Source organism: Nyctibius grandis, chromosome 1 (genome assembly GCF_013368605.1).
Source record: "Nyctibius grandis isolate bNycGra1 chromosome 1, bNycGra1.pri, whole genome shotgun sequence".
Taxonomy (NCBI): domain Eukaryota; kingdom Metazoa; phylum Chordata; class Aves; order Nyctibiiformes; family Nyctibiidae; genus Nyctibius; species Nyctibius grandis.
The window spans coordinates 61,881,293-61,903,723 of NC_090658.1; the positions used below are offsets into that span (position 1 = coordinate 61,881,293).

Here is a 22,431-nt window from a genome sequence, read left to right on the forward strand (position 1 = left end):
CCCTCCCTCCGAATGTTCTTTCCTCTTGGGAGCAAAGGCAGGGGCACTGGGAGGATGGAGGCGAAGGAAGGCGTCACTGCAGATCAGCACCTGGGTCAAGAAGACAAAAGCACCTGCAGTGCTGAGTCCCAGTTTTAGAGAATTAGCTCGACCTGCCGGTCTGACTGAACGTATGGGGTAGCAGTAAGGCATGTTTGCTGTTTTATTTCTCTGTTTCAGTCTCCAAATATAGTAACTCAGTTTTTAAGTTTTACATTTTAGTAGAATGAGGTCATGTTCCTATAAATGTGTTTAATGTTAAGAATGATTGCTGGGATGTTTGCAAACCACCTACTGTTCTCCTCCCTGGGGAGAGGAGGCCCCAAAAAAGGCGTAGGTGTTCACTCGCAGGGTACCGCTCACCCCTGCGCAGGGCCAGGACTCCTCCTCCCTCTCTGCAAGCATCTCAGGGGCTCTGGGCCACTCACCTGCAAGCCCGGGGCTGGCAGTCAGCAGCACAAGGCCTCGGTAAGTGAGCTGATGTTGTCCCAGCAGCACATCCTACAGTGTCTGTGCTGGTGCCATCAGGTAGAGACTGTGAGGCTCCAAGGTCTCTGTGTATCAAAGACGTGGGAACTCACTGCTTGAAATCTATTGGAAGTTTCCCTCTCAGGCACTTAGGAGTAAATCTCCTTTTTTTTCCCCCCTTCTTTTTTTTGGGGGTGTTATTTTGAGTGCAAGGTTGTGGAAAATACAATGCCTGCTTCCCAGATAATACGCTGTGTGGTGCATGAAGGTGTAAGTTTGCAGTCTTTGCTCAGGTGAGCAATTACAATTGCAAAGTCAGCGCAGAGTGTGGTTTCATGATATTTTTTTTTTTTTCCATGCAGAGCTGAGCAGTTGTAACTCTCTGCTAATACAAAGTTTTGTTGTATGAGATGGAAGAGACATGAAAAGGAGACATTGAAGAAATGTTCACCTATTTTTGTCTTGGACTAGGGATCAGGTATTACAGTTAAAACGTGAAAGTCAGTAGAAAATTTAGCATGACAAGATATCAGAAGTTAATGGGATTTGAATTAAAATTATTCTGAATTCTGGTAATTATAACAAGTTCTATTTTACTATAATATAAATAGGATGAATTATTAATCAGTTAAGAGCTTCAGCTCCTTGTAAATGCACTTTGCACATCAAACTTAGGACATGTAAGACTTCTTTCATAAACTTTTTTTGCAGGGGAAATATGTGACAGTGGCCTCAATAATGGGAAAATAACTTGGGATTAACTGTTTGCTAATTGAGTACTTTGAATTTTTGCCAAATAAATTATATCATAGAGCAAGGTTTTCAAGCTTTTCCAGCAAGGAGTGCTGCAGAACAAACCACTGGGCAGGAAAACCTCATGTTCCTTCATGTAAGAAGAACCAAGACTGGCATACCACATGTGCAATGTATCTCAGACAGAAAATGTCCACAAGGTATTTTTGCAGCGTTCCTCTGTGTGAAAGCTGAACAAGGCTGACGGAGCAATACAGTTTTACTCTGGGATAAATTACCGTTGTTTGCGATGCAAATCTTATGATTGTAATTAGGCTAGGATTTGGACTGCTGTGTACACTGATCTTTGTTCCCTCTGCGCATGGGAGCTAATTCCAATGCTGCAAAACAACACAGCAAATGTCGAGCGCTGCTCAGCCGGACGGTCGTTTCTCGCGGGGTGTCTTTGCTCGAAGTGGACATTTTTAAAGGAATGATTCACCTCTGCCTTCGCAGGGCACGTAAATCGTACCACAGGCATCTCGTGGGCCACTGAAGTGTTCACGTACTGTAAAGTCTTGCTTGAAAGTAGAGGTTGGAGAAAGCAGGAAGGACTGCCTGATGGGCATCTAGTTTTTAGCAAACTGGTTTTAAAAAGTGGTGTTCTGCCACTGATTGGTTAAGGAGCTGGTGGTATGTTCAAGCTATCACAACAGTGATTGCAGTTCCTAGTATGGCTATGTATAGCTCCCGTTATCGCTGCAGCCGGACTTTGTGTAACCGCAGCCTGTGGCTCCTTGCCCACGCTAATGAGCTCTCCCGAGGCTGGGCTTGTGCCTGTGGGGGTGGCACAGTGCTTGGACAGTGCCACTGTTTTGGAAACCCGAGTTTATTAACTGTGCTCGAGTCCAGCTTGCCCGAGCCACCGCGCCAGCTTGGCTACTGCTGGCTGTGGGAGTTTGTCCCTATGCAGCGCAGCTGGCCCCAGAGCCGTCTGGAGGACAAGGCAAGCTGGCTGCCGAGGCTGCCTGGCTGTAGTCCACAGCAAAGGAGACCTATCACCTAGACCTGGACTGGGGGGAAGCACCACCGTGGTGAGGACGGTACAGGTGAGCCACACTCACAGCCCGCTCTCCTCCCTGGGAACGTGGCCGCCGGTGTTTTGGTCAGCCTTGCGTGGTAGCCTTTTGCGGTCAGCCTGTGTGGTGGGAGTGCATCCTGCGGGCAGCAGGTGTCATTTTTCCGGTGACCCAAAGAGCTGGAGAAAGCCATAGCTGCTGACCATGCCTCCTGATGGCTGGGCAGAAATGGGAGCAGATGCATTCATGGGCAGGGGTACCAGGCTGGGGGCGTACAGGAGATGTACCCTTCTCTGCGCCCATCCAGTGGTGGCTGGCAGGGCACGAGCTCCTTGTCCATGTGATCAAGTGGTGGCTGAGCACCCGCTCCCTGCTCCGAGTCTGCGCCTGCACCCGCACCCATGCTGGGCTCTTCTGTACGCGTGCCTCCCCACTGCTGCAGTGCAGCTGAGCAAAATAAAAATCTTACCAGCTACAGGATCTGTTAGCGTGTGTAGTTTTATCTACAGGTAGGTAAAAAAGGCTTTATTTGGAACTTTTTCGTAATCATTGCAAAGACAGAGAAAGAATGAAAAAATACCCCCTAGGGGACAATATAGCCCTGCTGCTCTGAAGATATAGTAAATGACACGATCTGTTTTTTAACAGCTTGTAACGCCTCTGCATCTCCTTTATTTCTTTTTGTTGCCTAGTCATCTAAATCACAGCACAGCAGAGGAAAAGAGGCGGTTTTACTTTTTCTTGCATGCTTCCATGTTATCAAGTATTCCTGTAAACATGACATTGAATCCATTAATTTTGTTTGTGTAAATACAATTTAAGGGAGCAGGGAAACTGTAATAGCATCAAGTGAGGTACTAAAGTGCCTAACAAAAAGCAGAATAAGTCTTCTTCACAGAAAGTGATTTTTCTAACCAAGTGTATTTCATTCCTAGTGCTAATATGATAAAGTGTGTGTTGTTTCCATAGGTGGATGCTCCATATTTCAGAACAGGTTAGAGTGTGTTCTGAGGCTGGTGTTGAAAAAATTACATTTTACTTAAGCAGCCAAGTTTAAAGGAGGCATAAAATCTGTGTGAGCTTTGCAAACTGGTGCTATGCTGCAGCTATGATGATGCATATGTTACTTTGTCAAAGGCATCTGTAATTTAGCATTGAAATACAAAGGATCATGAGCTGGTCTGTAATTATCTCTGAGGAAGAATGTGAACTTGACAGGTTTGCACTGTTAATTTAGGGGGAAGAAATTACAAAGACCCTCGTTCCCCAGGGTAGTCCCTAAAGTTATTATATTTACAGTGGCCTAATCCCGTGCTTCTGGTACACCTGGCAATTTTTAGTGTGCAATAAATTCAGAGTCAGGGTACTAACATGCTGGCATGGGGTCAGAAATACTGTGTGACGAATGTAATTCCAGGATGCCTGTTAAATAACTAAATCAGCTAGTTATCTTCATATCCCATCTAATGAAGCACAGAAAATCCTGGAACAAGCCTTGGGCAGCTCCGAGTATTTCAAGGTGCCATGCAGCGATGGCAAGTCAGAATCTCAAGCCCTACTAGCAAGGTGCTTAAAAAACACTTCCAGCTCTGCAGCTAATTTCACTCAGTGCTAGCTGAGGGCTTCATCATGCTGGTTAGGCGTGCCTCCTGGGGAGCCGTCTCTAGGGCCCCTAAGCTCAGTGACATGTTCAGCACCTGTTCGGATGCAAAGCGGTCCGTGATTTTGGAGGAGCACCTCCCAAGTACCTGCACTGCATGAATCATTTCAGACCTTACGTCTTAGCTCCAGAGGACCAAGGGGTGTTAGCTAACAGGGCACTAGTGCTCAATTTGGAGACCAGTTCAAGGGACACCCTTTTTCCTTCCTTTCCCTTTCCAGCCTTCCCGTGAGGTGCTCACCCTGGGGCCTCCACAGCAGGCACTGCCCTGGGGAGGCTGAAAGGTTTGCTCAAGGAGCTTGGTTGTGATGAATCACAGAGGCATGGCATGGATTGATAAGGTCGTGTACTTTACGATTAGATACATCCTCCCTCTAACAGCGGTTCTTTGTCTCCATTCTGCTTTTGGTAATATTTTTCAGCAGTTTCCATACAATGACTCTCCAAGCAGAAGCTGTTTGACTTGAGACAAAGTCGCTATTATTCTAGGTAGGCTCAGGAAGCCCTCAATTTTGTTGCTCTCAGAAGAGATAGATTTTTGGCGATTTATTTAAAAGTCAATTAAGTTAAATCACCAAGAAAATATTTTTTTTCTTGCAGCCTAGCTGTAAAAGACTTTCAGGTACATAAAACAGTGTGTAACAAGAAAAATGTGCCTTGCAGCTGTGTTATTTATTTTTTGTGCATTTGAAGTGGTGGCTGTAGAGTGGCATGTTCTTCATCTGTAGCACTAGCAAAAAAATCATGTATTTCAGCTCTTCATAGTGCAGGTGTGCAGTCTGGGAGCCATGGCAAAAGAAAACTATTACATGGTCCCCAAATTATTGAAAAGTATGGACTACTGCAGTGCCTGTAGGCTGACCAACATGCAACTTCACTTTGTCATTTAGAGTTGGAGAGCCCAAAGAACTCAGTAGGAACACTTGAGGCTTATTTGGGGAGATTTTGGACTAGACTCCCAAGGCGTGTAATTTAGTCAAGTAGCTACTTGTGTTTACAAACTGAAACCTTTTTGAGCTGCCCTGAATCTGGCATTTATGGTGCTACTTGTCCTTTCTCAAAGACCATCTCCGATGTCTCTCCAGGCGGTGTCTCCTGATCCTTTATGCTTCTCTTGACTTCTCTTTGGCTACGAGCCCCTGTCTGTGGTGAAGCCTCACCTCTCGTGCCCCAGTCTCTGCTACAGCATCCCATGGCTCCCTTGGACTCTCTTGGCTGTTCTGGCTCCCCTCCTCTGCTCACTTACTGAATAGACTTGCTCAGCAGAGTTTTCAAAAGTAAAACAAAATGAGGTAGTCGTGGATGACCAATATCGGCTTTTCCTTTTAACTCAGTCATAAAGTATTGTTGGCTTGCTGGTTTGGTTTCTACTGTCTATAAAATGGTTTTGTGCAAGAAGTCCCATTTTTCCCATTGCACTGTGTGACACCAGTGCTGAGATGACCTGCTGCCGGAGAGTATCATTGCTCAGTTGTGTCGCTGCTCTGTATGTGTTTCCCCAGCAACCAGTTTGAGCTACACTGAACCAAAAATATCTCACTGTGCTGGGGGAAAGTCAGTCTGCATACGTGTATTTCTCATTAATGACTTCTCTGGATGGTTCGTATGTTCAGCCTGCAGGTATCATTACTGTGAAGCAATGACTGGGAGATGCAATGTCCCTCTCTTGCTTACTTCTACAGGCAGCAGTCTCTACAAGAAGGCTGCCCTTGCGTGACTGTCAACCGAGTTGTGACTGTAAGACCCGTTGTACTCATTTTTCATGGTGCACCGAGGGTCTTGTCTTCTACTGAGAATGGTCTGTGCAGGCTCACAAAGTCACAGTCATTTTTCTTGGATTCCTTGGATCTCTTCAAATTACCTTGGTTATTACTAGCAACTTTGCCCTTCTCATTTCTATATAAATATATGCACCTTGATTTATAGGTGTGCATGCTGCAGGCTTCAGTTTTGCTGCCATCCTAGTCACCAAAGGCACGGTTTGTGACATCTCCAAAATGAGCTTGTGTATCAGTCTTTGGAGGTCAAGGCTCACCAGTTTGCACAGGAGAGAATGCACAAACTGGAGGTCTTATTTCAAACCTTTCTAGTTCAGTTTTGGCTTGCAGTTAATCTTTTCACTACCTAATGTAGAACAGTGGTGTGAAGAAAAGCATTGGTAATTCAAGATGTCTTCTCAAGGTGACAAAATTAGAAGAGACTCAGTTGGAGAGCAGTATGTCATTTTTAGTAACAGGTTCCCTTTTCTGGATTTGTAGGGTGTGAGGATTGCGGTAAAAGCCTTATAGGAGAGTGCAAACTCCACGGACCACTCATCAGGGCTAAAGATAGGGTTATTCCTAGCCGAGCCCGTCTCACCCTACCTCACTACCTCACTTTGCGAGTGTTGGAGCTGCGAGCTGGAAATCAGCAGAGTAAGTATTTTAGCTCTTTTTCCCACATTTGGGAAAGAGGAGGCAAAAGTACTAACACTGGCTTGTTTTCATGAATAACTCAAGGCATAATCATTGGGTATTAACAGCATGAAGACTACTTAATTTTCAGCTGAGCACAATTACAGCCCACATTCATCTACTGTTTTTCATGACTGATTTCTAGTAACCTCGATGCATAGACTGACAGCAGGACATTAGCCAGAGCTGGTGTGACATTGAGCTGTGAGCAGCCAGTTAGCTCTGTTCAGTCAACCAAAGTTTAATGACTGTATCTAATAGTAACAGCCATGCACTATTACATATTTTTTTCTTTTCCCCAAGTATGCAAAACAGGAAATAGTATTCAATAAGAGGTCAGAAACAAAATGGTAAATAACATCCCTCATCCATCCCCTGCAAACTCAAAAGACCACAGGTGGTGAATTTCCCTTTTGCAGCATCTTCAGTTTTATTACAGAAGGACAGTTGTTTCCTTCTGAGGGCAGGGCAATTTGAATGCCCAAACTTGAACAAGGGAACTACATCCTTAGTGTGCAAATTTTCCACAGCTACCTGTGTGAAATTAGTCCTGCCTAGGTTGCATTTCAGAAAGAGAATGACAAGATGCCTGTTGTGTTGCACCATTGGTATTAGGCAGGGGAATAACTGGAATGATTAAGACGGCTAATGTTGTATAATGTAATAGATTCTCTCCACTCATATTGGCAGAGAACAACCTCGTAAATTATGCCAACAAGCAGAGAACTATGATAACATCAGCTTGTAAATTGAAGAGTATCGACACATTTGTGTTGCATACTCAGTTAAATACCCTGTCATGGTTTTTAAGTACTTTTGTATTCAATGTAATACCCATTTTTTAAAAATCTCTGTACATATTTACGTGCTTTTCAGATTCTTCCTGTTAGAATTATTTACCTGGGTTATTTGTCTAGAATAAGAATTAAGGTGTTCTGCACTATTGTGTTTATCTCCATTTTCACAACTGTAAATATACAAGAAATAATTTATGTCTATATTAATATTAGACTGGTCTTTTTTTTTATTCACAGTCCTTGGAGTATTTGCAAAGAAAGTAATACAGAAGAGAACACAGTTTGGTCCTTATGTTGGTCAACTGTCTACAAAACTGACCCGCTATGATGAGAGCAGGCTAGTCCTGCAGGTAAAAACCCAGTGACTTACTATGAAGTGCATGTGTGTCTTTAACACTTCATATGTATTTATGTATTTTAAACAGTCAATTTGCCATCTGATCTAGTTAATTAATTGTATTTCTGATCTGTATGTGTGAATGTAAATCACATTATTAGACAGCACAGCATAACCTGAAGTACCAAAAATTCCTGTATATTGTGTTTCCTAGAAGTTTGCTTTCCTGCTTTCTAGTTTTACCACTTCCAGGGTGATTTACCTATCAGTCTAACAGCTCTTGATAAACTTTTCACAGAGCAGGGCTACTGAAAGTATCCAAGGATGGTGCTGCCTTCCCAAATAAAACAAAAAGATTTGTGCTTAACACCATGCCACTGGGAGGGTTAAGTTTGTGCACTGAGTTAGTTAGCAGTAGTGGCAGAAATATGCACTGAAGCACCTGCTTCGTAGGGAGGAACAGTGCAGGGATGGGGAAACACTTCTTAATGATGTGATTATGTATAAACTTTGATACACAGTGCACTAACTCGGTTTATTTAGTCAGATTGTTATTTAAGGCTGGTACCATCCCTTGCTGCATGTGCAGATACTGATCGTCTCGTCTGGACTGTGACACTATCGTTTGTACTTTACGCAGCACAAACAGTGGCCTCTCAGGACTAGCCTGGCTTAGACATCACAGAATCACAGAATGTTAGGAATTGGAAGGGACCTCGAAAGATCATCTAGTCCAATCCCTCTGCCGGAGCAGGATTGCCTAGACCATATCACACAGGAACGCGTCCAGGCGGGTTTTGAATATCTCCAGAGAAGGAGACTCCACAACCTCTCTGGGCAGCCTGTTCCAGTGTTCGGTCACCCTCACCGTAAAGAAGTTTTTCCTCATATTTCTGTGGAACCTCCTGTGTTCCAGCTTGCACCCATTGCCCCTTGTCCTGTCAAGGGATGTCACTGAGAAGAGCCTGGCTCCATCCTCATGACACTTGCCCTTTACATATTTATAAACATGAATGAGGTCACCCCTCAGTCTCCTCTTCTCTAAGCTAAAGAGACCCAGCTCCCTCAGCCTCTCCTCATAAGGGAGATGTTCCACCCCCTTAATCATCTTCGTGGCTCTGCGCTGGACTCTCTCTAGCAGTTCCCTGTCCTTCTTGAACTGAGGGGCCCAGAACTGGACACAATATTCCAGATGCGGCCTCAGCAGGGCAGAGTAGAGGGGGAGGGGAACCACTCTTGACCTACTAACCACACCCCTTCTAATACACCCCAGGATGCCATTGGCCTTCTTGGCCACAAGGGCACATTGCTGGCTCATGGTCTTCCTGCTGTCCACTAGGACCCCCAGGTCCCTTTCCCCTACGCTGCTCTCCAACAGGTCTGTCCCCAACTTGTACTCATACATGGGGTTGTTCTTGCCCAGATGCAGGACTCTACACTTGCCCTTGTTATATTTCATTAAATTTCTCCCCGCCCAACTCTCCAGCCTGTCTAGGTCTCTCTGAATGGCTGCGCAGCCTTCCAGTGCGTCAGCCATTCCTCCCAGTTTTGTGTCATCAGCGAACTTGCTGACAGCGCACTCTATTCCCTCATCCAAGTCATTAATGAATATATTGAATAGAACTGGTCCCAGTACCAACCCTTGAGGGACTCCACTAGACACAGGCCTCCAACTGGACTCTGTCCCATTGACCACCACTCTCTGGCTTCTTTCCTTCAGCCAGGTCACAATCCACCTCACTACCCGATCATCCAGTATGTAGTACATACCCAGCTTCTATACTGCTATTATATTTAATAACATAATGTAAAACAGCTAAGAAAACACAAACCCATTCTAATGCTCTGAATTATATAAACTACAGTATTTCAGTGCCTATATAGTTTGTGAACAGTAAATACGCAAAATTTAATGCATGTCTTCGTGAACAGAACTTAAGATGTTTTACAGGAGGTTTGGGAACTTCTGATATTTTTTCATTATTTAGTAGATTGATTTTTTTTTCTTTAAGGAGTCCATATGCTCTATTTTTAATAAGGTTCTGCTTATCCATCTTGCTACACTGTAAAATTGGATTTATTTGGGTGGAATTATACAAACATAGTGACATAGGGAATTAATTTGAGGTTTCCAAAACTTTTGTATTTTTTTGTTCATTCAGTGTATCAACTTGTATTCGTATGTCCCAGTTTACATGCATTTTGTCAACCATTACAATATTTAGTGCTTTTGTTATTCCTTAAAGTGAAACTCTAGGAATTATGTAATGTATGAAAATCTTGACTTTCACCTCAAAAATAGCAAGACTGGCTCTCTAAGCTGGGAAGATGAAAAGAAGGTAAATCTGGACCTCCCCAGGTATTTCCATATAAAGGATAATAGGGATAAATCATACTGTTCTGCAGCACTAACTGGAAGGGGTTATGTGCCCAGAAATCCCAGAAACAGACAGTGTGCTGGTCCCGGCTGCACCGTGAATAAGCTATAGCTTTTCAGTGCAAATCAGGTTAGCTTGCAGTGAAAGCATATCTTTACATGCTTGAGGACTAATTCGCTTTCAGTAAGCCCTAGAGCTATAGGGAGATATTAATTTGCTTTTAAACTCTATATATGTATATATGACATCGGGCTTAACCGGGCGGTTTTCGTACTCTGGGCCCCCCCCGAGCCCCCCGCCGAGCATCAGCCCCGAGCTGCTTCCCCTGGTCAACCTGCTGTCCACTAGGACCCCCAGGTCCCTTTCCCTTACACTGGTCTCCAACAGGTCTGTCCCCAACTTGTACTCATACATGGGGTTGTTCTTGCCCAGATGCAGGACTCTACACTTGCCCTTGTTATATTTCATTAAATTTCTCCCCGCCCAACTCTCCAGCCTGTCCAGGTCTCTCTGAATGGCTGCGCAGCCTTCCGGTGTGTCAGCCACTCCTCCCAGTTTTGTGTCATCAGCGAACTTGCTGACAGCGCACTCTATTCCCTCATCCAAGTCATTAATGAATATATTGAATAGAACTGGTCCCAGTACCGACCCTTGAGGGACTCCGCTAGACACAGGCCTCCAACTGGACTCAGTCCCATTGACCACCACTCTCTGGCTTCTTTCCTTCAGCCAGTTCACAATCCACCTCACTACCCGATCATCCAGACCACACTTCCTCAGTTTAGCTGCGAGGACATATCTGCGTGCACATTCTTTCCCATAGGAATTTCCTTGGGAGTGATAGTTGATCATAATCCTCTATGCCCCGGTCTTTGCATTTTGCTGCATGGGCTCATGCCTGGACACACCTCTCTGTCATACGGCAGGGCTGTGGCTTGACCATGGACTCCATCAGGATGTCCTGACAGGTCGTGGTTCTTCCAGAACCTGTGTTTTGTATCAGGCCCTCTCACTCCCAAGGAGAAAGGGACCAGCAGCAGCTGTCCTGTGACATGCTTCATGTCTTCATTTGAGCCTTCTCCAGAAGCTTGGAACTGTAAAACACTGTGTGTTATGGAGGAAGGCATAGATAGAAATACTTCTGTAATTTCGTTTGAGAGCAAAAGTAATAGCTTCAGTAATTGCTGTAAACTTAATTTGCTCATGGAAGTCGTGTGAATGGTCTGCCAGGAAAGTAACACTGTCCTCCTGTGGAATTTTCATGGCGTGTTGACATCAGAGAGGATTTGTTCTTCTTCATAACTAAATTTCTTCCATCTTTTTATGAGAGACTTTGATTCTTACAAGTGCAGAAAACTTACTTCTCTAACAAGCTTGCAAGCATGGATGAGCTAAGCACCCAGTTCCTTCCTCTTCATCAAGCCATTGTAAACCACACCCTTTCCTCTATCAGTCAGCCCTGTTTGCTTAAAAGTATACAGTGATAAGTACTGGCTGATGAATGGACTATTTCTTCAGAAGAGGAGACTAGAGTCCCAGGTTTCCTGCATGACAGCAGTAGCTGCCTTGACTTCTCCCTAGCAGCATTTTGAGTATGTGACAACACTTGTCCAACAGGCAGGTGCTTTCATCAGAAACATGACGAAGTTAAATAAAATAGTTCCCAGAAGCAATGGAAATGCAACTCTGATTGCAATTGATTGCTTGTATACATGGTTAGTAGAAAAGATACAGGCTGTGCTGCCATCTGTTGTGCAGCTTCAGCTGTCCGTGTTTGAGAGTATATTGCAGAAAACAGCTGTCTTGTATGAGGTTGGGAGTGTTTGCCTCGTAGAGGCATTCTCTTGGAAAGGAATCTAGGAAGAATGAAGTAAAGGAAAAAGAAAGAGATCTTTCTGGCACAATGGTTCATTTGTGTTTACTTTTGCATTGTTCAGGGGAAAAAGAGAAGACTGTTAAAATGCCATTATATTGTATGTTACCGCTCTGGACTTACTACACAAGTTATACAATTGTTCCGTGCAAAATGTAGCATTAATACAGCACTAAAGTTTGAGATTATCAAGTACTCAGGAAGTACATTAAGGCATAAAGCTTATCTTTCTACCTGCCTGCACTTAGTTCTTATAATATTATCTTTATATAACATAAAAATGATGAAATATAAACTGGAAATACATACAAAGGCCCAGAGTTATTTTAGTAGCTGGGTGCCTCAGCAGGTATTCGTTGTTCACTTTCTTTTGCACTCCGTGTTCTTTAAGAGTGATCTGTTTCAAAACAACCACGATTTCAAAGGACATATGACGAAGACAGGGTGAATAACTGATAGCCATGATTCCAAGTTAAAGAAAACTAATGTGCCTCTAAACAGGACTTAGTTTTATCATGTTCTTTCTCCTGTCCTCCCGTTTTGTTTCAGGTGTTGAAAGATGGAGGGAAGTACTTTCTGGACACTCCCAATGAAGACTGTGGAAACTGGATGATGTTTGTCCGGCTAGCCCGGAGCCAAGAAGAACAGACCCTTGTAGCTTATCAGCACTGTGGAGAAGTCTACTTCACAACTGTTAAGGTAGTTAAACCCACATTACTTCACCCGTCATCCAACTGGAAATTTGTAGGCAAAGGTTCTGAAAGGCAAACCCTTTTACAGATGAAAGATTGATTCTGTTCTGCCAACTGGATCTTTATTACATACCACTTTTTATATCACTTAACCCATAGTAAAGCAAGCAGTGTATGGGGTTTTCCAGTAAAAGGCAGTGTGTACTTGCTGTTGTGGGTAGTGAAGAAACTGGGCAGAGAGAAACAGAAATATCACTCATTATGGTGGCAGTTGAACGTGAATGTTGTAAAGTTCTTCAGTTCTGGATAGATATCTGGTGAGATTATCTAGCATTGTTACACTCAACAGGACTTCATCCTGGAAAGAACAAACACATTCCTTTCCTTTCTTACATTTTTGGACTCACATTGTATTCTGAGCACATTGCCAGGTGCTCAGGAACAGGGTGCTAAGTAGAGTCTTTCGTACTATTTTCCACTGTTGTTAAATCTGAAAACTTAACTGCAGAACTTAGAATACTCTAACGTTGCCATGAAATTATCAGTTTATATTAGAGATTCTGGACTGCATCTTCGTCTGAGGAGAGAGAACAAAGTACTCTGTATTTATAAATGAGTAAATACATTTATAAATATTTATTTATTTATATCCATTTACTGGAACTTACAGTCTTGCTTTTTGTTGTTTTGGCCACTTTCTCAGGCAAAGTTTGTTTTAATCAGAACTTACTCTTTTGTACACTTAGGAAACTGAAGTCTATATGTTGAACGTTCATTGTTTTCCTTTTTTATTCTTAAGTTAATGCTTGTATATCACAGTGAGCAACTGTGATATACAAAAATAAAAAAGAGAGAATATTAATCAAAATTAATACTGTGGGATTAAAATCCAGCATTTCAATTTCATTTCCAAGATTGGCATGTATTTCTGTAGGATAATGGTGCTTACTTTTGTTCCTCCATTTTTGTTTCTCCACCTGCACAGTGAGAAAAATATTTATCACACAGTGATGGTGTGAGAATAAGTTAATAGGGATAACATTTTACACCTTCAGAGTCTTTTATAACAGTATGAACTATAGTTGCTTTTGGATTAATATTAAAATAATTATTTTTAAAAAAGAAAATAAATGTAAACCAGCATATGCTAATCTGGAGACATTGTTTAGGTTGTGTTTGAGATTGTGATCAGTCCATACCATCTGAGATTTCAATTTGATTTTAAATGCATGCTATACTTGTAGAACTGACAGGATTAATAATACCGTATTTGGGAAGAATGAACAAACGCATTTCTAAGAAGTTGTAGTTATGAACTGGTAGCTTACAATTTCCAGTGTAATTTAAATACTATTGAACCAGCTCTCTGCTGACTTCAGCAGAACTCTGCTCATTGGCATTAATGGAAAGTTGCATCCTATATACTGACATGAAGAGTATCTTAGGATGAGGAGTGTGTCCTGGAAAGTGTGTCCTTTACTGTGCTGTGTATCATAGGGAATTGCATTGGTTTTGTTTCTCCTAAGTCCCAGTATCATTCACGGTACTGTGGCATCCCTTGGATATTGTCCTGGTCAGCGAAAATGATAGCCTTTTGCTACACTTAGGCATACCCTGCTGGTCGCAGGATGAGGCTGCCTTAGGGCTGGTTCTAAAGGTATTTTCTCAAGATATTTTGAATAAGTCTGTTAAGTTGGGAATAGAAGGATTGGCCCCTCTCCCCACTGTTTGTACAAGGAGATGGGATTTTGGTGACATGAAACTGCAGCTACAAAAGCATACATGCAAATGGCATGCTAACAGCACTGTTAGCGTACTTGCTGACCTAATGACTGCAGTCCCTAGAAATAAATGCTTTAAAAAAATATAGAACTATGAGGAATTAAGAATCATTCACAGTTGCTGTCTGTCTGATCACAGGAGAGTTTCATGTGGGTGCTGCCATAGCTTTCTCTTACTGTCACAGGTGAGAGAGAGTAAATGACAACTTCTAGTGGATTTGGATACTGGTGTTTAATCTCAGTTTTAAGTGAGATTAGAGCTTTTACCTTTCTTGACTATTTCACACACTGATGTGCTTGCTCTCCCTCCAAAGTCACATTGACTAGGTCTCCGCTTCTCACAGAGGAGATTGCCACTGGTCCAGGAATGTCGGGCAGAAAGTCATGACAGTATCATGCTGTGCAGCTGTTTGTGGGTACCAGATGTTTGTGGGTACCAGATACCCAGGGCATCCCCAGGCATTTGTCTCTGTGGAGTTACCCCAGGTTTGGTTTTCTCCATCTAAATAGACTGTGTGCAGGAGCACAATGCATGATCAGCCTCCTAGTTGATGGCTCTTCCTCGTGTCCTTTAATGAGTGGAGAATTCAGCACATACCATTTCTGTTTAGGCCAGGCGTTATCAAAACATACAACCAACCCATACTGGTTGTAGTTAGCAAGCAGGCTTGTGCTTGGAAGTTCAAAAGTTCAGTTTTTGACATTACACACACAATTACCTGTCAACTGTCAGCATTCACAATCTAAGTTGTCTTTCACCTACCATGCTTATCCAACACCGATGTTAAAAAATAAGTGCATTTTAAGATGTCACATTTTGTGGAATAAGACTCAGATGCTCTCCTTACAGGCTAATTTGTTCTTTTTAATGGCACAAGTTTAGTTCAGTTAAATAAAACTACAAGTACAGTGCAGATTGGCTTTACCCCTGTTGCAGCAATGTTGTTGTTTGTTATAGATGAAGAAAATTGTGTACAGGGCCAGGGAGACATATAAATCATGACCCCAAAGCTGGTTTTCTCCTTTGCTTTTAAATAACTAAGGGATCTTCAGCCAGTAAGTGTAATCACTCCTCTCTTTTTCTGTTTGCTGTATTATTGACTGAAAGTATTTGTCAGAGGAGGTCATAGTCCAGTCCAAGGAACGATTTGGGCAGGCATGACTGGATGGGAGACTGCAGATTATGAGCTCCCTTAGACCTGTGTGGGAAGGCTTCAGTGAAAGGAGGGCAGAGGTGCAATAAAGCACATGCATAGTGAGCCTGACACATTAGAGCCAGCGCATGGAAACATGCAAGTTTGACTTGCAGTCCACATATTGATCAACTCTGCACCCACACTCTGTGAGGCATCCAAGGTGTTGTGCATTCACGATGCATTTTTCCTTTGCCTGTACCCTATAGTTAAGTGTTGTGTTCAGTGGGCTTCGAAACATTGAGGAATGGGCATGGGATATTGCTTGGAAAGACTAATGGATGTCTGGACATCACAGACAAATAGATGTCGCTGAGCAAAGGTCATGAGGGCTGAGGCACCCCTCCTGCTACTGTCCTCCAAAAATCTCTATACATATGCATTTCTGCTTTTAGAAATTGTGAAGGTGTCAAACCTTAGTGGATAGTAAAGCTCAAAAAGTGCTTGAATCTGAATCTTGAAACTAAGTTATCAATAATTTAAACAGATTCAAATAATGCAACTTGGGTGAGGACACAAATTGTACACGCCCCCCTCTAATCTTCGGTATTATTTGGTATAGGAAAATTGGCCCAAGTAAACACGTGCTATTTTCTTCCATTCACAGCCAATTGAACCCCACACAGAGTTGAAAGTATGGTATGCTGCCGATTATGCCAAATTTATGGAAACTTCTGCAGTCTTCATTAAAGAAGAATCTGACGTCTGTCCTTTGCCTCCAGTAGCAGTAAGTCTGCGTTCAAGCCATGACCAGACATAGTAAATTACAATTTATATGCTGTCTCTGTTTATGTAACTCTGGTAATGGTAGACTAGACCATAGAGTAATAGGCTAACACAAAGCCAAGAGCAATTTTAACCAAACAACTACTCAGAGAAAGTCTGCTCTTCCTCTCCTGTGTTTGTAATCCAATGGAGACATTAGATATAGCCAGAAGTAAGTGGTACCAGTGGGATGTGTTGGAAAGACTTAAGATTGGCATTAACTTGTAGATAACCAAGCTGTCCAGCCTCAGACCTCTTTCACCAGTTCCCCCTTGTTATGCTCTGACTGGTTTGTCAGATAATGCACTGATTATTTTAGTCTTCCCTGTGCAATAACCCTTCTCTTCTAATCCCAATACCTTCCCCTCTGTATGATGGTCGGAATCCTTAAACTGATAGGAAAAGTTCATAAGTGTTGAAAACAAGACCGTGAAGATTGATACCTATGCTAGAAGGAAATGTTAAATGGGGAATATGATAGAACCAGGAATTCAGAGGTGCTCTAGGCAGGGAAGTAGTCCCATTGTTGTATATATGAGGGCTTTCGAGTATACCCCAGAAAGAAGGGGTGGGAGGGCCACAGCATCAGACACAGATAAGGTAGACGAGGGCTCTGTCTGTAAATAAAGACAGAGTGAACATAGCTTCACCATGTTCTCCAGAGCAAGCTAGCCCAAGAGCAAGGGAAAGTAAGGACAGTTTATGAGAAGCTGAAGTAAAATATAGAGACAACTACAGAAGTACATGGTTGTGTATTAATTGGAAATACGTTTCATCAGTGACTGGGTTTTTTTTGTAATTGTTTTTCATTGGAATTTTTAAAATGTCAGTATTTAAAGTGAATTCGACCCAATCCAGTAGAGCTCTTATTTCTGCAGAACTAATACTTCCAAATAATGCATTGCTTGCCAAAAAACTTTTATGTTTTAATGCCTCTAAGTCAGGATAGGCTTGAGATCCCCAAACCTAAGGTATTTCTTATAGAGTTTAAGAAAGTCTAATGCCAAATGTCGAGCTAAGTGAGGAAGTCTCTCCTGGAGGCATTGACTGTTACCGTCTGGTAAAGCATGAAGTCAGCCCAAAACATAAGAAAGTCCTGTATGGCTAAACTACATTTGTGTGCAGAAACCCACACAATTTTTGTATGGTTGCAATAGCAGATAAATTATGTCAGTCTAAGGATAAAGTACAATTTGCAACTGCTTTTATGAGTAATTCCATAAAAGGGGCAAATGTAGTGACTTTGAAATTCAGTAAGCACAGATAAACAAAGGTGAAGGACTCAGGACTGTTACAGTAAATGCTAAACAAAAACATGGAAATCGGTATTTAACCAACCATTTTTTTTTCCTTCTTGTTTGTATACTCCTAGAGAGAATCCATTTCCAGATGAACAGCTGTGTGGTAGTACATTGAAGTAAATATCACTAAGGGCAATGACAGGTCTCAGGAAAGGCCAGGAGAAGATGCAGGGTCAGTGAGAAGAATAGGACCTTCCCTTAGAACAGCTAATAAGAAAGACCTGTTTCTGTTCTCATTGCAGAAAGAGCCCGTAGACCCTTGGATATGCTCCGGCTGTAGAAGCACTTTTGCAACTTTTGCTCTGCTAGAATCTCACCAGTGCATCCATAAAGACCGAGTCCTTACCACCAGGTTCCGACCACCAAATAAATTAGGACCTGTAAAAGCAAAAAGCAAACTCAAAGGGAAACTGAGAGGAGCTGCATTAGGCAAAAGCATTGCGCAGTGCTACGGGACCATTTCGTGTTCCTCTGCTGCAAAGCTTAGCTGTGCCAGCTCAGGAAGCACTTGTGATGCTCTTGTGAGGTTCATACCTAAATGGAGAAATGGCCGGTCTTCACTGTTGAAGGGAAGAGAAGTGAAGCACCCGGACAGTTACCCTTGCCGACTCTGTGGGAAGATATTTGAGTCCATTGACAAGCTCACAGTCCACACTTACGTGCACAAAGGGGAGCGACCTTACAAGTGTTCACAGCACGGATGCACAAAAGCCTTCATTTCAAAATATAAATTACTCAGGTATAGCTCTGAAGGCACTCCTTTTCTGGTGGAGGTGTGGGGGAAAAACACAAGGACGCCGTTTTCCTCTTGAGTGTCCTAATGACAGTTAATCCCCGAGTTCCATTTTTTATTATTCCTGTTTTGGTAAAATTGGCAAAAAACTAATCCCCCTCAATTGCGGTGGCTACTCAAACAGATTGTGTTGAGCAATTTTAACCTACTCTATGCTTTAGTATTAACACCTTCCCCCTAAAAAAGTTAGGCTTTTACTAATAATCTGAGAACTTGTGAAAAGATGCCTTCCTTCAAGAGTGCCAGTGTTTTCAAGTCTTGAAGCTGCACTGTGTACTAGAGTGAATGCAAATGCAAATACCTTTTTTCGTTTTTTGTTTTTTTTTTGTCTTAGGCACTCAGCCACTCATTCTCCACAGAAATCTCACCAGTGTGGCTACTGTGAAAAGACCTTTCACAGGAAAGACCATCTAAAGAATCACCTTCAGACTCATGACCCTAACAAGATGGCCTTCAAGTGTGAAGACTGTGGCAAGAAGTACAACACCAAGCTAGGCTATAAGAGACACTTGGCTCTTCATGCAGCCACCAGTGGGGACCTTACCTGTAGGGTATGTGCCCAGGAATTTGGTGGTACTGAAGTTTTATTGGAACACCTCAAAAGCCATGCAGGGAAACCAACTGGCAATACCAAGGAAAAGAAACATAAGTGTGACCACTGTGAGCGTCACTTCTATACCCGTAAAGATGTGCGGCGTCACATGGTTGTTCACACAGGCTGCAAAGACTTTCTGTGCCAGTTTTGTGCCCAGAGGTTTGGGCGGAAGGACCATTTGACTCGCCATACTAGGAAGACTCATCCACAAGAACTGCTGAAGAGCAGGTTGCAGAATGGTGACTCAGTGGGTCTCCTTGACCAACTTTTTCCATTCAGACTGAAGGAAGATGCCAGCATACTGTCCTCTTTTCCTGAAAGGGTGTCTGTTCAGAATGGGATTTTGAATAGTTCAGAATCAGAAGAATACAGCTGTTCACATCTTCATTCCCAGCCAAGCTTACAAACTGCTTTTCCTCTTGAACCTTCTCCTCATTTGCAAAGGATGGGCTGTGCAGACAGCCTTCCAGCTGTCCATCCCACACCATGCTCAACAGCCATTCCTGCCAACCTGAACCTTCATCAGCCTAATAAATATGACCTTAGTTCTACCTCATTTGCAGCAGGATCCCTCAAGAATCTGCCAATAAAAGTGGATGTTAAAGGTTACAATGTGCATCTTCTTGAGGACCTGCCATTACCAGAACCTCAATCTCTCCACAAAATCAGTTTGGAAGAAGCTTCCTCAGGGCCTGTAGGGGATACTGATAAGTACCCAGTGCACAAGGAGACAGAGGCAGCAGCTGAAACTATGAGCCTGCCTTTCATGGATCTCACTCATGTGATGAGTTTCTGGCAGCTTCCACCAGGTGACAATCAGAACACTACTGGGGACATCACAATGGCATTTGGTCCAGAGGAACCATCACACAGGCTGAATGGCCTTGGCCAACAGCAAGGTCTTCAGCTAGCAACTGGTGGGGTGGCCATAAACCAGCTGCATCATCTTCCTCGCTCCTTTCCATCCACTACAAATTCTGTAACGTTGCCTCATTTTCACCATGCCTTCAAATAACTGTCACCGTATTTGGGGTTTTTTCCTTATTTTTTTTTTGATACTGTGCTTCTTACTTAAATCTGTTAGGATGGGGTGGTTTTTGGTTTGGTTTTGTTTTGCCCCAAATGTTTTCAAAGCACAATATGAACATGGTAGTTAAATTCAGGATGTTAATAAACAAGAAGCTCTATTTTTCATACTACTATTAGTTTTATAGCATATGACAATAGTAGAACTAACATATTTCCCCCAACACCCTCTATATTTTTGTTACTTACCTTTCATGCAAACAGATGAATAAATATCTTCAATGATAGAAAGCATCAAAACAGGCACAATAAAACTATGGCCGCTGCAGTAGGAAAAATAGGGTTAGGGTGAATGGGAAGAAGGGGGAATAACAGAAAAATCATTTTCATGAGCCATAAATCACAGCAAATTTGTACATATGGCAAATATAACAAACGATTTATCAACATCACATAGATTTCTGTTAAGCACTTACTTAATTACTGAACTTCATGAATCTTTAATTTAAATCAGAATAATTCCAAGAGTAAATCTTGCCTCCTTGTTTCACTTTTTTTAAATGAAGAAGATCACTATTGTGATTACGTTTAACTAGATTTTATTTTCTGAAGTGCACTTCAGCTGTGTGCATCGCCTGCATTTTTTCCTAGGGCTGGAAATAACTACCACTTCTGCTTGGCTGTATAAGAACCAATGTCTTGTGTATGTGCAGTTTTCAGAATGGGAAGTGAATTGTCTCAAAGGTTAGAGCAAAACATTAATTTTCACTTAGAGCTGGATCTGGGAAGGCATCAGACACTGGTCTTTGTCTCGCTGTCCCTCATAATGCACTTTACTCAAATTTAAGCATATGTTATCCCATTGGGTCAACAGCTTGATTGATTTAACACTCAATAAAAAATGCTTCCTACCTAAGGGGCCTTTATTCACCTTTTGTTGATAAAAATGGCCTTTGTTTGGTCTGGGAAATTATTATTAATCGTAGCCATCTGAAACATGGATTCCTTCATGGAGAGCCAGCCCTGGCCAGGCAGCTTGCCCAGGGCAGCCTGCGACCAAGTGGGCCCTCTGTGGGCGCAGGTCCCTGTGTGGAAGAGTTGTGGTGGTGAGCTCACAATTGGCCCTGTTCAAAACCAGGTTATGAACCTGCCTCACAGGTGTCACCTGAAATTAGTGGGTGTGATTGAGGCTATTTTAGTTGCAGGGGGTTTTGTTCGGTAGCATCAGGACAGCTGCAGTTGGACTTCCAGCCTTTGTTTATTCCAAACCAGAAGCACAGGGACTTTTATTTGTTTCCTGGGGTAAATTGTCCATGTACGTTTTCAGTTGACAGTGTGTTGGTGTGACAGTCTGGTCACCTGATGCATGAACTAGCAGAAATTGCAAAAAAAATCACATCTCCCAGTAAATGATGTTATTAAAAAAAACCCAAATTCTTCACAATTTACATTCTTGCTTAACCACTGCTTATAAAAATATAATCCTGGTTTTAGTGGATGATGCGATCACTAATGGATCCTGTTGCAGCTAAAACAGGCACAGACTTTCTGAATCTGAGTAAATTCTCAAACCTTGAGTGAGCATGTTCTCCTCTTCCCTCTTTATCACAGGAATATTTCCAGACAGCTTCAAATAAAAAATATTTTTAAATGATTGCTGTTTTGCTGTTAATGAACTACAATGACATTGTACAGCTACAATGATCCAAATATTCTTATCATTTATCAGTACTTGGATTAAGGAAAGGTTGTATTATTGCAGTTCAGGTGAGAATATGTTCTTCAAATACACGGTTGAGGAGTATTTTTTGTTACGAAACTTTTTGGCATAAAGCAAACCAGAAGGAATTTCAAGATCATTCCCATAATGACAACAGCAGTAGGAAGAGCAGGTGCTGCACAGTCATGCCCAGTTAGCAGTTATTTAAATTACAAGTTCCAGAATAGGGAAGAGGTTGCAAACAATGTTGTATGCACATTCTACAGCTAGGCTCATAGTTTCATCCGGACTTGAAAAGGTGTGTGTATATTCACTTACTGCATTGTTTTCCTTGTTCATGCAAATTGTATTCACTTGGCTTCATCCAAGCTTATGTACTTGTAGAAAAAAAAACAACAAAACCACAAATTTTATAGCACTGCCTCATCATATACTGTTAACAGACATGTTGTCATTTTGATTTGTGCTTCTATAAGAGGTGTAACTAATTACTGAAATACTTGTCTTTGAATTAAAAACGTGATGTTAAGAAGACAATGTTATGCAAGCGCTGAGCTAGATGGGTGCCTACTGTCTTTGAGTTGCTTGACTGTAGCAGGGTGCCTGAGCTCTGAGCTGCCAAGAAGGGTGCTGCTCCCTCACCTCAGCCTCTTCTGAAACGTGGTAAGATGCATTGGCAAGAGATGCTTATCATATGTAACTACGGGTTAAAGACCGAATCTCGTTCAAGTGAAAAGAAAATAACCACT

The 22,431-nt window shown here is 42.4% G+C and overlaps 1 protein-coding gene across 5 annotated transcripts in view; it reads left to right on the top strand.

Moving 5' to 3' along the window:
• PLAGL1 (PLAG1 like zinc finger 1) overlaps positions 1 to 21,580 on the top strand; it is a 64,534-nt gene extending 42,954 nt beyond the window's left edge. For 2 of the 5 annotated variants that reach the window (XM_068401824.1, XM_068401815.1), the window contains exons 3-8: positions 6,237 to 6,392; positions 7,466 to 7,578; positions 12,366 to 12,515; positions 16,090 to 16,209; positions 17,791 to 18,287; positions 18,676 to 21,580. In XM_068401824.1, coding sequence (XP_068257925.1) covers positions 6,237 to 6,392; positions 7,466 to 7,578; positions 12,366 to 12,515; positions 16,090 to 16,209; positions 17,791 to 18,287; positions 18,676 to 19,951 — 2,312 coding nt within the window. In that variant the 3' untranslated portion in view covers positions 19,952 to 21,580. Of the gene's footprint in view, positions 1 to 6,214; positions 6,393 to 7,465; positions 7,579 to 12,365; positions 12,516 to 16,089; positions 16,210 to 17,790; positions 18,288 to 18,675 lie in introns of all 5 variants that reach the window. The other 3 variants (XM_068401853.1, XM_068401833.1, XM_068401844.1) reach the window with 3 other exon arrangements.
• The last annotated feature ends 851 nt before the right edge of the window (positions 21,581 to 22,431 follow it).